The sequence below is a fragment of the Zerene cesonia genome, chromosome 11 (genome assembly GCF_012273895.1).
Source record: "Zerene cesonia ecotype Mississippi chromosome 11, Zerene_cesonia_1.1, whole genome shotgun sequence".
Taxonomy (NCBI): domain Eukaryota; kingdom Metazoa; phylum Arthropoda; class Insecta; order Lepidoptera; family Pieridae; genus Zerene; species Zerene cesonia.
Window position 1 is genome coordinate 997,169 of NC_052112.1, and position 14,185 is coordinate 1,011,353.

General features: G+C 34.8%; 3 protein-coding genes and 2 non-coding genes across 7 annotated transcripts in view; 1 reads left to right on the plus strand and 4 right to left on the minus strand.

Moving 5' to 3' along the window:
• The window catches only part of LOC119830415 (probable ribosome production factor 1), a 9,021-nt gene extending 6,375 nt beyond the window's left edge, over positions 1-2,646 (plus strand). Inside the window, exons 1-4 of one of the 2 annotated variants that reach the window (XM_038353436.1) lie at positions 136-295; positions 1,131-1,335; positions 1,845-1,990; positions 2,448-2,646. In XM_038353436.1, the coding sequence (XP_038209364.1) occupies positions 144-295; positions 1,131-1,335; positions 1,845-1,990; positions 2,448-2,625 (681 nt within the window). In that variant the 5' untranslated portion in view covers positions 136-143 and the 3' untranslated portion in view covers positions 2,626-2,646. Of the gene's footprint in view, positions 1-135; positions 296-1,130; positions 1,336-1,844; positions 1,991-2,447 lie in introns of those variants that run through there. The other variant, XM_038353437.1, reaches the window with a different exon arrangement.
• A 2,076-nt stretch (positions 2,647-4,722) lies between these two features.
• LOC119829978 (tRNA N(3)-methylcytidine methyltransferase METTL6) lies at positions 4,723-9,867 on the minus strand. 2 transcript variants are annotated; one of them, XM_038352761.1, is made up of 9 exons: positions 9,057-9,865; positions 8,808-8,971; positions 8,519-8,564; positions 7,951-7,985; positions 7,571-7,635; positions 5,562-5,612; positions 5,268-5,306; positions 5,022-5,067; positions 4,723-4,744 (listed from the first exon to the last, which is right to left on the minus strand). In XM_038352761.1, the coding sequence occupies exons 1-3, from the start codon at positions 9,728-9,730 to the stop codon at positions 8,554-8,556; spliced, it is 849 nt and encodes a 282-aa protein (XP_038208689.1). In that variant the 5' UTR covers positions 9,731-9,865; the 3' UTR covers positions 4,723-4,744; positions 5,022-5,067; positions 5,268-5,306; positions 5,562-5,612; positions 7,571-7,635; positions 7,951-7,985; positions 8,519-8,553. The 2 variants fall into 2 exon arrangements, with proteins under 2 accessions (XP_038208689.1, XP_038208690.1); XM_038352762.1 differs by lacking the exon at positions 7,951-7,985 and having other exon boundaries at positions 9,057-9,867.
• LOC119830601 lies at positions 5,679-5,762 on the minus strand. Its single transcript, XR_005287857.1, has one exon. It is a non-coding gene; the product is annotated as a small nucleolar RNA snR60/Z15/Z230/Z193/J17 (small nucleolar RNA).
• On the minus strand, positions 7,700-7,775 carry LOC119830602. The gene has a single exon (XR_005287858.1). It is a non-coding gene; the product is annotated as a small nucleolar RNA snR60/Z15/Z230/Z193/J17 (small nucleolar RNA).
• Positions 9,868-11,138: 1,271 nt separating the features above from the next.
• LOC119830492 (116 kDa U5 small nuclear ribonucleoprotein component) overlaps positions 11,139-14,185 on the minus strand; it is a 10,059-nt gene continuing 7,012 nt past the window's right edge. Inside the window, exons 12-16 of the mRNA XM_038353537.1 lie at positions 13,802-13,950; positions 12,564-12,700; positions 12,118-12,238; positions 11,574-11,766; positions 11,139-11,301 (exon numbers count right to left, since the gene is read on the minus strand). Coding sequence (XP_038209465.1) covers positions 11,148-11,301; positions 11,574-11,766; positions 12,118-12,238; positions 12,564-12,700; positions 13,802-13,950 — 754 coding nt within the window. The 3' untranslated portion in view covers positions 11,139-11,147. The remainder of the gene's footprint in view (positions 11,302-11,573; positions 11,767-12,117; positions 12,239-12,563; positions 12,701-13,801; positions 13,951-14,185) is intronic.

Below are 14,185 nucleotides of genomic sequence, written 5' to 3' on the forward strand. Positions count from 1 at the left end.
GATTTATTCATTATATTATTAACCCGACGTTTCGAACACTTTACAGCGAGCGCGGTCACGGGGAGACTGAGATGTTATGACATCTCAGTATAATATATATATATATATTAAAAGTTATGTTCTATTTCCAGGCACAAAAAGACATGGAACTCGATGAACTATCATCATACTACGAAAACTCATATGAACCAAAAGTTCTTATTACATATTCGGACAATCCTCACACAAAAACTAGGATATTTGGTAAAGAACTTATGAGGATAATACCTAACTCTATAGCTAGGTATCGACAGAGGTAAGATTTGTTACATTGATTAATATTTTTAACACAAACACAAATTATAATGTAATTTAAGGTATAGAAGACCATCTATACAAAATATTTTCTATAAATAAAAATAAACACTTGCAATTGGGTGCTTCCATATTGAAAACTAAACATTTGGGCATATAGGCTTATGAGGTACTTGCCTATAAAGAGTAGTATAAACAGCACATTGAGAGTAAGTTACTACAGCAAAATAAACAAGGGATTTGTCATCAAATGTTATGGGTATGGGAATATGTTCAATATTCTGTCTCTTATGATATAGACCTGGTGTCAATGTTGACTGAAACAAAGCATAATATTTAAGATTATAATTACATAAAAAAAAATATTTTTTTATAATAACATCATCAAGTTTGAAATTTTGAAAGAATAGAAAAAATTTGATCACGAGGCAGGATTCGAACCTGCGTTTCTTGCCTAACCGTAGCAACGCCTAGCCTCTCGGCCACCCGTGATCCTGCCACAGTAATCGCTATGGTTATGCAAGAAACGCAGGTTCGAATCCTGCCTCGTGATCAAATTTTTTCTATTCTTTCAAAATTTCTAATTTTTGAAGCATTTCAATGCTATAAAACTAAAAACTAAATTTAACAAAGGCCACGTTCCATCGATACAATATTGTAATCATGGAAATAATGTTTCGTATTGGTTGTGATGGTTCTTAATCATCTCAATAGATGGCATGGGGTGCCCCTTAGGCACATGAAACCGAAAGAGTAGAAGAAATTCGATTAGTTCGAAATTCAGGATGTATCAACACATCTATTTGTACAATCTAGTATTTACTAAAAATCAACAGATCATCAGTGAAACGGATAGTCCAGTCCGCAATCCGCGAGCAAGTGACAGATGTGATTATAGTGAATGAGAATCAGAAACAGCCCAACGGTTTCCTCCTCATCCATCTTCCTAATGGACCCACGGCACACTTCAGGCTTTCCAGCTGCAAGATTACACCTGAGTTGAGGAAGGATTATAAGGAAATAACCAATCATAGGCCTGAGGTGAGCTCTTGTTCTATTGTTTTTGTATAATGTGGTTGTTAGAGTGGCAATGGTATGTTTATATTGGATTTTTTTTTTTTTTAAGTTACTTACAGTTAAAGTTACCAGTTAACTAGGATGTACCAAAAATATATAAAATGTTACCTACTCAAGAATAAGGTAGTTTTAAATTATCTTTTAAAATATTTTGCTGTTATTTTTGTATTTTATATAGAACTATCACATGATATACATATAAGAAACTCATAGATAATAATCCATGGATTTATTTTAAATATATGAACCGTATCCTTTTCCTCACCCTCCCAAGTCCATTTCTTCTTTTCAGTCGTCAACCCTTTACTTATCCCTTACCCCATAAAGCGAGCAGCACATTTGCAGAGGCACTACCTCTGCGAATGTTCACGGGCGGTGGTAACCGCTTACCATCAGGCGAACCGCCAACTCAGTTGCCCACTTTGACATAAAAAAATACAATAACAATAAAACTGTGAAATCCGAATGTGCAGGTGATACTAAACAACTTCAGCACGCGTCTCGGTCTGACGGTGGGCCGCATGCTCGGCGCGCTGTTCCACTACGAGCCGCAGTTCCGCGGCCGGCGAGCTGTCACCTTCCACAATCAGCGGGATTATATTTTCTTCAGGCATCATCGGTGAGTTCTAGTATTATCTCGAATATTCTAAACTGTTGATATTACCCACTAATACAAAAAAAATTTAAAGTTTAACAATTAGTGTAGATTGAAGTACCAACCACTAGACGAAAATGAAAATTGATAAAAAGAAAAAATATTATTTTTCCGTACATCCGAATATATAATGCAGTAGTTTTTATTTATCTATATAAATTAAAATATACCTAGTCCTAGTAAAAAATGCTTGTCTTTCTTTCTTCTCCATTTGAATCCCCTTAAGTAATAATGAACAATCGTTACTATTATTATTATTGAAATTATAGATTGTAGTCTATAAAACAGCCTTCAGGCGGCAAATAAATCCGCCTCTGATATCGGTTCTTCAAAAGTGGAGGAGTAACGAAAAAACTGTTGTTGTGTAGTCACTTACGCACTTATGAGGTTAAAACGAAAACTTTTTATTTATTTCTTTCAGATATGAGTTCACATCAGACGGCAAGAGGGCGAAGCTCCGCGAGCTCGGGCCGCGGTTCACTCTCAAGTTAATATCGCTTCAGCAAGGCACGTTCGACTCGAAGCGAGGGGACTACGAATGGATTATAGCTGGGAGACGGCACCAGCTCGAAACATCGAGGAGAAAGTTCTTTTTGTAGAAATATATTTTTTGCTTTTAATGTGTTGTTTTATTTTTGTGGTGTCAATAATTTGATACAATAATCTATAAACTCAGGACGCATTGTATCTTTACCTAAGCAATAGGTACGGACAAGTGATTCATTGATCTATTCATTGAGTTTAGTTTACGCCTATAGTATTGTTATCTGCGATTATACGTATTTCAATTTGGCACTTAAAAATATATAATAATAGATGTCCTCGAACACGACCTTTACTCCTTTCTTTTTAATGCTATAATTGTGCTACCAGCTGCGCGAAGCTAAGAATGTAAACAAGAGTTTAAGAAAAAATATGCGTCGTATGTAAAACTGTTTTATTGAGCATACTAGCAAAGAAGATAATTCTATACATTATTATACCATCGGCGTGACGCTCTGAATGGAGCTAAATGCAATGAAGGCATTTAAAATTATTAGGGTATATAAAATAATACAGAATATCATTCATTTCAATGTTTATTATTCAATTAAAAACTTCAGTACCACATATTATACATAATATGCATGAACCCTTCGACTCTTCAAAAATTCAGCATGGTCAGCAAAATCTGTAAAGAATTAAACAATGTTTAATAAACGTTTCTTTTTAGAGGTTTAATGAAATTTCCATTTACCAATCTTTAATGGAGCATGATGTATTCGCCTAACGTTATCCTTATTAATAAGTATGATAGTCCGGGGACTGATTGCAAGTGAAAACGAATAATTGAAAGTTTACACGATAGTTTTCCTTTGAAATCTATCATATAATCTTAATTGTGATTAAACAATAAATTGTTTTAAATCTTCATCGCTACAATTTTACAATTACTTTCGCTACTTTATTATATACTTTATTTTATTATATAATAATGCTTATAAAATTTGTCGTGAGCCTATATAACCAAGGTGGCGAGATAGCGCACACGTCAGCAGTTTTGACCACTTCCATCTCGTCTGACTTACTAAGAATGCAACATATCGCTGCATCCTTATAGGATCAGACATATTTGCATCTTGTTTCTTTATCAAATATATGTTAATATCAAGATATTTCTATATTATTGGAACCAAAAATTCAATAATATTTGTTTCATTTTAGTTTTTACGGTGACTGGTTGGTTAATATTAAATTTCAAGATGCTTCCCCATAAATCAGAGTTGAACTCGTGTTACGCAACGACATGTCTTTAATAATATGAAAAGATATTATATTTAATAGAATACATATATATTTATAGAAATAAGTATAATGATATTTTCTTTAATAGAAATACATAAGCATCTTACCTTAAAATTATAAACTTTCTATAATCGAAGGACAATATCTGTAAAAAAAAATAATGGTTTATTTTTTTTTAATAAATATGCTTATAACGAATACAGTTAAAAACAGAATCAGACGCGTAAGGTGGTCAACATGGTTTTATGGGTTCGCTCTGGTGAGGGAGACCTGAAGGTCTGGTCATCATTTTATGTGCATATTAGTTATTTTAATATGGCAATTTATGATTATCTTATATTCTTAAATACAATGGAAATATTTTGGCGAATTGGTAACGTTTTTGATACGTCTTTGTAATTTAGAATCTAGACAGGTATGTTTTTAATGTCTGAGTACCTTAAATATTCTAAGTGTATACATGTTGTTGTTAAAACAATACGGTAATATTAATTAATTATATTTACCCATTTATCAGTTCTTTGTATCACAAAAAGTAGGCACATCACATATTCTTCTAAGACATTTTCATCTGAAAAAAAAAACCGTAATTGGTTGCATTAAAACAATAAACAAATCGAGTTTTATTTCCGTTATCAAGCGCAATCAGACGCGTTAGGTGGTCAACATGGTTGTATGGGTTCGCTCTGGTGAGGGAGACCTGAAGGTCTGGTCATCATTTTAAAAGTTCTGACAAAAACCATTGGTATCAAACAAAACTATTTGATAAGCATCAAGACAACGTAGAGATATTAAAATAATCAATTACGTTAACAAGATGAATTATTATGTGCACTAATTCCTCTCTAAAATAACAATTAAATGAAAAAAAAATAATCACCTTAGACTTAGCGTTTTCTCATCTTCTTCAATTGTAGCAATGCAGTGGTATACCTGTGAAATAATAATTTAATTAGTAAAAAATACAGAACCATTAGCGTTTTATTACATTGAAATGTGTGTAATCAGACGCGTAAGGTGGTCAACATGGTTTTATGGGTTCGCTCTGGTGAGGGAGACCTGAAGGTCTGGTCATCATTTTATATGAATTAATCAATTTGAAACTCTTGTATACCTATCATATACTTTATTTTGAAAAATCTTCATCAAATAATATCCAATACAAAACAATAATAACATGAGTTAATAAATAATTTATAGTATTCCTTACCATATATGATTTATCTGGGCTCCATCATTCTCGATTGCATCTGTCCCTAAAACCAAAAAATATAATAATTGTATTAACCGTATCTAATGCCTGGGCAAAATATATGAAGTACAATACAATCAGTGAGGATAGTTATATTAACAGCATCGTGTGTCAGATGTCCCTATCAACAATCATCATTTAAGAATCAATGACTTTTTTTAAAATTTAACATTTTACAATAAGAATTTATTTGTAAACTCTTACCTTCTTTATATTCCTTATGCATCATTATGACGTGTTGATCTGTAAAAGAAAAAAAGTTAGGCAATTGGCACTAAAATTACGAAATAATCTAGTACAATATGTAAAATCAGTGTGGATAGTTATGTTAACAGCATTATAATATCAGATGTCCCTATCTTGTATCATCATTTTGTTTTTTTACAGTCGAAAAAAGAACATCTCATGGTAAATTAAGCTTTAATAAGAGAGAGATAAGTAACACAATAAAAAATATATTTTTTACATTAGGGGACCTAAAAGGACAGACTAATTTACCTGTTACATGAACCTCGACGTGCCTTCTCAGTTAATTTCTACGGCCAGCAACTGCAATGAGGAATATATTATTAATTATACATGTCCTTTCAAATTATACGAAATTTTGTTTGTTTTAAAAATAATCAGATAGGAGCGAAAGACAATAAATGATGTACATCAATTGTACTCAGATGAACTATGAAATCATCATTTAATAGATAAATATGAAGAAAAATCTATTGGGTTCTAATTTTAAATGAAGTAAATATTTATGTATTGGGAATTAATTACACCCCTTAGTCACTAAATCAGAAAAAAATAGAAAAATAAAGAAAACTTAATTATCAATTGTGTCTTGTTTTACTTGTATTTTATGAAGTTAGTAGACCACGTTTAATTTTAGACATGAATACAAAACATTTTTGGTCTAAAACTTTATAAATATGCTCAAGTGTCAGTCAGTCAAGTTTCATGGGAGTAATACCAATAAAATTTTTACAATTTAAGCTACCGGATAACACTGTCTGATATAAGGTTTTTGAAGTTGCTGATATTATTATAAAAGTTATTTGTTTGTAGATTAAATGTATTACAAAAGTTGCAATTATACCATAATTTTGGAGGTCTCGGTATAACAATCGCCCTTTGTATGTCATACCCAGGAGGATGTTATACAAAAACACTATGAATTATGGTACATGTTGACATAAATACTTGTAAAACTATCCTGTATCGAGACAGGGTTGTGTATATTATAAATGTAAATTAACTGTCTGGTTCTTCATCAGATCCAAGACAATGTCTGGTCCCTCATCAGGCCCTAGACAGAGTCGGTCCCTTGTCAGGCCCTAGACAAAGTCGGTCCTCATCAGGCCCAAGACAGAGTCTGGATCCTCATCAGACCCAAGACAATAAGTGCAATAATTAAAAATTCCGAAGCACTCTTGCATTACAAGGTCCCTAAAGCAACAATAATCATACAGAAGCCATAGGAATGGTTGTAATATATCGTTATCAGCCCACGGGTTGACCCTAAGGCGACCACGATTGCAGTTTTGCTCAAGGAGAGCTGTAGGGTATTGTTTCCGAAGCATTCACGCATAACAGAGTCACTGAAGCAACCATCACAATGCAGAGGCCAATGGAATTGTAATTTATCACTATCAGCTTTCAAGTTACCCCTCAAGTGACAGCAATTGTAATATGTAGTTACATAACCACAAGCAACTATCGTAATTAGTAATGTAAGATTGCTGGTGAGTATTATTTTCTAAACATTGCTTATTCCGTATCTAAAAGTTTTAGAAGTACCAACACCAAGTTTTGTTATTAAGATGAATTAAATCATATTGTAACAAATATATATAAAACGTAGTGATAAAATAATGAATTGTTAGTGTGACAAAAAGGAATACAAAATAAAGATTAAGTTTAAGTATAGTTATAATGAAACAAACTAAAGAAATACATTAATTTCTAGCAACTTGTGGTTCTGTAATGTAAAATAGCAGTTAGCCACAGCTAGAGAAGGAAAAGTTTACAAAAAAAAAAAGAAAACAAAAAGGCCAATTATATTAATAAAAAAGCAGAAAAGCATAGATTATGGACATTCATGGATGGGTGGAACATTCTTTAGCTGCGTTGCCCGGGATGCGCCGGAAAGGCGTGTTCCCCATAGCTAAAAGCCAGCAAGAACCCGCCTTCCACACTCGGAGGCCGCTATAACACACCCCATGGTGTTAGAACACCACCACTCACCACCACATACAGCCCATAATGTTAAAAGCCTACTCTTCTGGCAGGAAACTAGTTTTAATCACATTGTTATTAATGAAGAGATTAAAGGTGTAGGAACATTAATACATGATGGACGTGAGCAAAAATACCTTTATTTTAATGTTAGTTCTTAAATATCAAGATACGAAAACATGCACAAAGATAAATATCTATCACATATAATATATTTCACATAACATTTTCTCCATAAATTCAAAAGTTTAAATACAAATACAAAAATTGATACTCACATCAAATGGAAATAGGGTGCTATTTATAAAAATTCGTCAATTTTTCAGCAGCTGTGCTCCAATGTCTGTAGGGAATTCACTAATATTATTTTTAAGTTACAGAAGACACCAATTCTTATATAAATAAGAAAGCATCAGATAGGAGCGAAAGACATGAAGTGATATACATCAAGTAATCAGCTGAACTATGAAGTCATCATTGAAAAACCAAATAATAATTTTCAGTTTGCAACAACAAAAACTATTTTGAGACTAAGGTGTGTTGCCTTGATTGGATTATTGTAAAGTATTCAGTTACACAAACATGTGATATATAAAGGGCAACAGTTTACAAATATTACATTTTTCTATAACCATGACTGTAATTGTTAATTATTCACCTTAGTTCCATATTAATGTGAAGATAGATGATAATCTGTAACCAAAGAAAAACAATAATTAAGTATATAGACTAGATGAAAAGTCATATTATCAAATATCAGGGTTTCAGATCGCTTAATTTTTGCTTTTCCATCACATCTCACAACTGGTATCCCTACTTTAAGAGAATGTGAAGAAATAAATGAAATTTAAATAAATGAAACTTTTAAAAAGATAGTTACACAAGTTACCAAACCATGAAGTTAAAATCTGATGTCCCTATTAATACTAAGTGATTTTAACCTGTTGTGAGACTACTGAAGGTATTCAGATGCACTGCGATATCATCATTATCATAGAATATTATATAAAACAATTTATTTTGAATGTTCTACATTTATTTGTTACAGTAAGATAGACCAAAAATTTGGGCTGGTTTTAAAGTGATACTGACTGCATACTATCAGTATGCTGTGCACAGGGGTGCATATGTTTCAGCTGTCAGCACCAACGGTGAGCACTAAAACCAGCCTAATCCTTCATTTTTACTTCTTTATATAAAAGTTATAAAATAAAATTCATAGTTACCATGTCAAAATCACACAGCACTTCCGTGTCAATGCTCATTCAGAACCTGAAAAAGATGGAATTCATTAGAAACTTGTAGGAAATAACTCATTTTAAATATATTCTTTGCTAATATTCAGCTAGAGCTAATATACATGCAAATCATTATTATTTCAATAGTTAGCACTTTTCATCACAATATAATATCTAGATAGAGTAATTTTAATTCATGACATGTGAAACTATAAACTACACAAATTATATCTAATAAAAATGATATTAGAGTGGGTTATAGATCCCCCCAGCTTACCTATGCCATGTGGTTTTTTGTATTTCCCCTGGACAAATATACGAGGAACATCAACACCTTCTTTAAAGTTTACAGTGCGGCGCTGCACATAGGTGTTCGACAGTATCTCGAACCCAGCCTTAGAGAAAATATCAGCCAATTCTTCCTCCGTATAGTAATAAGTCCTAAAACAATAGATATATATATGACTTCCTATACTTACATAATAAAAAGTGCGACAGTAAAATGCTATATTATATGAATATATACCTTGTACCATCTTGCCGCATGTAATAGTTGTCAGCTATCTTGTGACCAGGTTTGAAACGCAACTGGGCCATGTCGTATCTACCATAATCTCTAAATAGCAGCACACCCCCCGGCTTCAAAGCTCGAAAAGCGACTTTGGCGACTTGAGACCACATGGTCGGATTTATAGCAGACAGTACAAATATTAAACTGGCTATATCTGCAGTATTTTCATTTATATTATCAAATAAATCATCGGTTGTTAAGTCTGCGCAAAACGCCTTTATTCTCGAGTCGTCGTATAATTTGTTTGACTTGACGAACTCGATAGCACGTGGTGAAAAATCACATGCGTAAAAGTAGAAATTTGAGAAACCTTCTTCTAACAGCGGAAACACCATGTTGCCAACGCCACAACCAAGTTCAAGGAATATTATCTGTTGCTCAGGATCGAAATTTATCAACTCTTGGAACTCGCGTGTTGTCCAATGCCGGTCCCGAAAGAATTTTGTTTCATTTCTCTTATAAAAGATATCCCAGTGCCTTTTTGCCTCCCTCTCTAATTTGGCAGCCTTTGCTTCAGAAATCATTCGTGAATTTTGTAATTCAAGGCGTTCCTTTTCTTCATCAGTCAAATCTTTCAAACGGTGCACAAATACATCGCCGTTGGGTGCGATATATTTATCCGTTTCCATCTTGTAATATATCGTAGATTTTTTACCAAAACCACACGTATCGGTGTTCTATAATGCTACGCGTCTTCCATTACGGTATATTTTATGAATTAAACTCTTAAATTTTGAACGACACGTACGACAACGAACACGTCTTCGTCTAAAGACATATAGAATTTAAATGACAGCAGACAGATTAGGACTGACAGATCAGTGATCACCATCGTATCACATTATCGCAGACCACAGAGTATAAAATAGTCATTTTTTTAAACACGAGTACATTATAAGCTTGTCTTAACCGGTCACCACAGAGTACATAGAAAAAAAAATTCCCTTCATATGTCCCCACATACGAGTGGAACTCGACTAAACGAAAATTAAGAAGTAGAATATGAGCATTCTACAAATCTATATCAATTAACCAATTCAATAAATCAAGAAATTATTAATATCGAAAATCCTGTAAGAGGCTAGCAGGCTCTCTAAAATACATATACTAAATAAAGTATTATTAAAATTTCAAATTTAATAATTTAAACAAAAACATAATTAAAAATATTTTTATGTGACACCAGCCGCAGCCTGCCTATGACTGCACTATAGAGATACAGCCCTGGGCAGTCGCGGCGGATGTTGAACTATTGCAAAAAAAAATGGAACGGAACAAAACTGGGCTTTGGAAAACAACTGGGAGTTCGATGGATTGGTAGGTTAGGTCTATAGGAAACTATGGGCGTCTGCCTTTTCAACTTCGAAAAATTGAAAAATAGTGGCAGACGGTGACTTGCCAGTTCGGTCGATGGGCTCCCAAAAAGTCACCAGAAATGGCAACAAGGGGGCAACACCAGCTGACTGACTAGGGGTGTAGAGGTGCGGCACCGATTTCATCGCGGGCCCGCAGGCCGGGTTGGGATTCCCCGCTATTACGCCATTTGACACTTCCACCCCGAGCATATAGCTCTTGCATCTCTACTCTGGATGGAAAATTAAGGCAAGCCAGGGGTGGGATCCTGAACCTCGTCATTGCTCACTCCGAACGGCCGCCGAGACATTCCGGAGGTGAGGATAGGGACCTCCCCCGGGAGAGCTAAGGACCGCGCGGGCGCCACTCCCCGTCACCTCGCCACAAGGTACCCTGCGGATTTATTATTATTTCCTACTTCCATCAGGCATGATCGTGACCAAGTGCTTCAAGTAAACGACTTATTCGTAGCGTGACCGAGGCTTAAAAATAGCATATAATGTCACTCAGTAAAGATAATATTGTCAATTACAAATTACATAATGTGTAATAATTATGTAATTTGTAAGTATTTGAAGAGAAATAATAATATTAAGTACGACAAGTCAACAGTTAAATACTGGCAACATCAAACAAAATTTTAAAAGTTAAATATAGGGTAAAAAAGAAAACAAAACATAAAAATAGAATCATTTAATTAAATTGTACATCTTGTCTCGCGAGCTCCAACAACATAGGGTCGTCGAAGAATTTATTGATAGACACGTCCTCGCTGAGGCCCTTCCGCCTTCGCGTCTTTATCATGAACTCGCGAGCTAAATGCGTTGCTGGCTGAGGTTCCAATGGCCTGAAAGATAAATATAATTATTAGTTAATTAGCTGGTCTTATCTCGCTCAGTGAAGGTGCAGTTTTCTAATGGTGAAAGAATCTTTGAAAGCAGTCCAGAGGTTTTAGAACGAAAACTGTTTAAACATAATATAAAACAGAAAGAGTTGACGATTATTATGTTATCGACATACAACAAACAAAAAAAATTCAAAAGCAGAATTCTTTTTAAAGAAATTCATCTCCGACGTGTATGTATGTATGTATGTATGTGCCTGCAACACAACACTCACCGTATAGTGATACTCTTGTCCAAGGGGTCGCCCGGCACTATCTGCCAGTGGTGGAACACCTGTAGGCAGAACGCCTGGCCCTGCGTGTGCGTGCGCAGGTCCGTCTCGAAGCCGAACGAGTCTATGGCCGGCACGAACGCCTTGATCGTATACAGGGGGGAACCGGGCACCGGCGCGTCTTGCGTCACGTGGCCTGGCGGAGGGGGGGTTAAGAATGTTATATTAACAAAAGAGAAATTTGTCACAGCAATAAAAATTGTACATAAACGTACACAGTTTACGAAAAAAAAGTATTATAGTTGTACAGTTCACGAGAACATTAAACTATCATATTTGAGTAGAAAAAATATGCTTTTTCTTCCTTAATATTGAAAAAATATTCAAACATACTTCACATATTTTATTTAATCTATTTATACAATCAAGGTAATCATAATATGCAAAAATACATGTATGCATACATAATAGTATGTAATGCACATAATATTATATATATGTGCATTACATACTATTATATAAAAAAACAGACAATTTAATTGCATACCTCTCCGTTTAGCCAGTACAGTGTACACCGCGGAGACGCAATCAGCCGGCGCTTGCACCTCCACGAACAGGTAGGGCTCCATCAGACGCGGAGTCGCCATTAGGAATGCTGAATACGCCACCTTTAGAAAATACCAGATTTAATCAACTATATAGAGCATATAAACTATAAATAACTAGAAAGAAATAAAGAGAGAAAGAGAGGGAGAAAGTTCCGTTCACTTGGTAAATATTGGGAATTTCCTCAAAGGTACGGTAAATGTTGAAAAATATCTTTTTTTACATTTTTGTTTTATACCAGGGAGTTGGTATATCTTAGGTTTGACCGGAAAATCTTATGATTTACCACAGTTTGGACTTTTACGTACGTTTATATATATGTAAATACAATGTATTGTATATAACCATATGTATGTATTAGTAATATTTTTCAGAATATACACTCACCCGCCTCGCCGTGGGTATGATTTGTCCACCGCCTCTGTGCAGCGGCTCATTAGCAATCACCGCATCAAGGATCTTGAATTTAACGTTGCGAATTGGCTCTTCGCACAGTGGACCTTCCCTTGTGCCCCATTGGAAACCTAAAAGTGTAAATATTAAGATAAAAATAAACAAATAATATGACGTTACACTAAATTTGGTCATTTATTCGAGAAAACGTTAGAAAACTATCGGCATGTCATACGAAACTTTGATGACCTTTAACAAATCAATCCACATTAAACAATGACATACTGGACTAACTATCAAGTTAAAAAATGTCCGAAGCAAAACTCTGCCTAAGCTCTATTCTATTAGGTAGAATTTTCTAAAGAGTGTATACAATAGACTTTGAACATTACTGCAACGAAATAAGGTTTTGATTTGAATGAATGTTTTATACAACGCCATTCAGATTTTTTTGATGAGCGATTGTGTCTTGATTTTTATTGTACATCGATGATAGTAAAACAGTATATTTGGATTCTAAACTTTATTGTGGGAGTCGAGTCGAGTCATGCTAAGGCACGAATTGGGCCAGCTCGGGGAAGTACCACACACCCACAGAAAACCGACGTGAAATAATAGCTTGCTATTGTGTTTCGTACGGTGAGTGGGGGAGCTGGAGGCCTATTTCCTTCTCCTAGCCCTTCTCAGTCCATTCCTTTTTTCTATTCATCAATCCTTTCCTTATCCCTTATCCCTTAAAAGTGGGCAGCGCATTCTCAGAGGTCTGAGCTTCTGCGAATGTTCATGGGCGGTGGTGATCGTTTACCATCAGGCGAACCACCAGCTCAGTTGCCCGCTATGACATAAAAAAACACCTCATAGGAACATACAAATATATTATATACATTACAGTGGGATAAAAAATTAAATGTTCACATTAAAGTAGACTAGCTGTGACCCGCTAAGCGTGCTGCGTAACCGTATCCCGTAGGAATGTCGGTATAAAAAGTGCCTATGTGTTATTTCAGTTGTCCAGCTATCTACGAAGCAAAATAGTATTATTATTTACCAATAGATGGCAGGAAAAAAAAACACGAATATGACATTTTCTAAAAAAATTTCCTAGCTAGATCGATTTATCGCCCCCGACACCCCCTATATACTATATTTCATGAAAATCGTTGGAGCCGATTCCGAGATTCCAATTATATATATATATATACGAATTGCTCGTTTAAAGATATAAGATATACCTTGTACAATACTATCTTTCACAGACGCGAGCAGGTGTTTATCCACCTCCGAGGGTAGCGTGTCATCTACGAGGATGTTGGGCCCGGTGGCGTCCGGACCGAACGCCCAGATGGAACGAGCGGCTAACAGATCCCAATCGTATCTGGTAAAAGAAAAATCAAATATTTGCTACTGATACATGTTTTGGTACGTGCATACTTATTTTAATGTTAATGTTAACGTGAATGTATACAGGACCAGCTGCGCCCCGCGGTTTAACCCGCATAATTCCGTATCCCGTAGGAATATCTGAATAAAAAGTTACCTATGTATTATTCCGGTTGTTCAACTATTTACGTACCAAATTTCATTGCAAACGGTTCAGCAGTTTTTGCGTGAAAGAG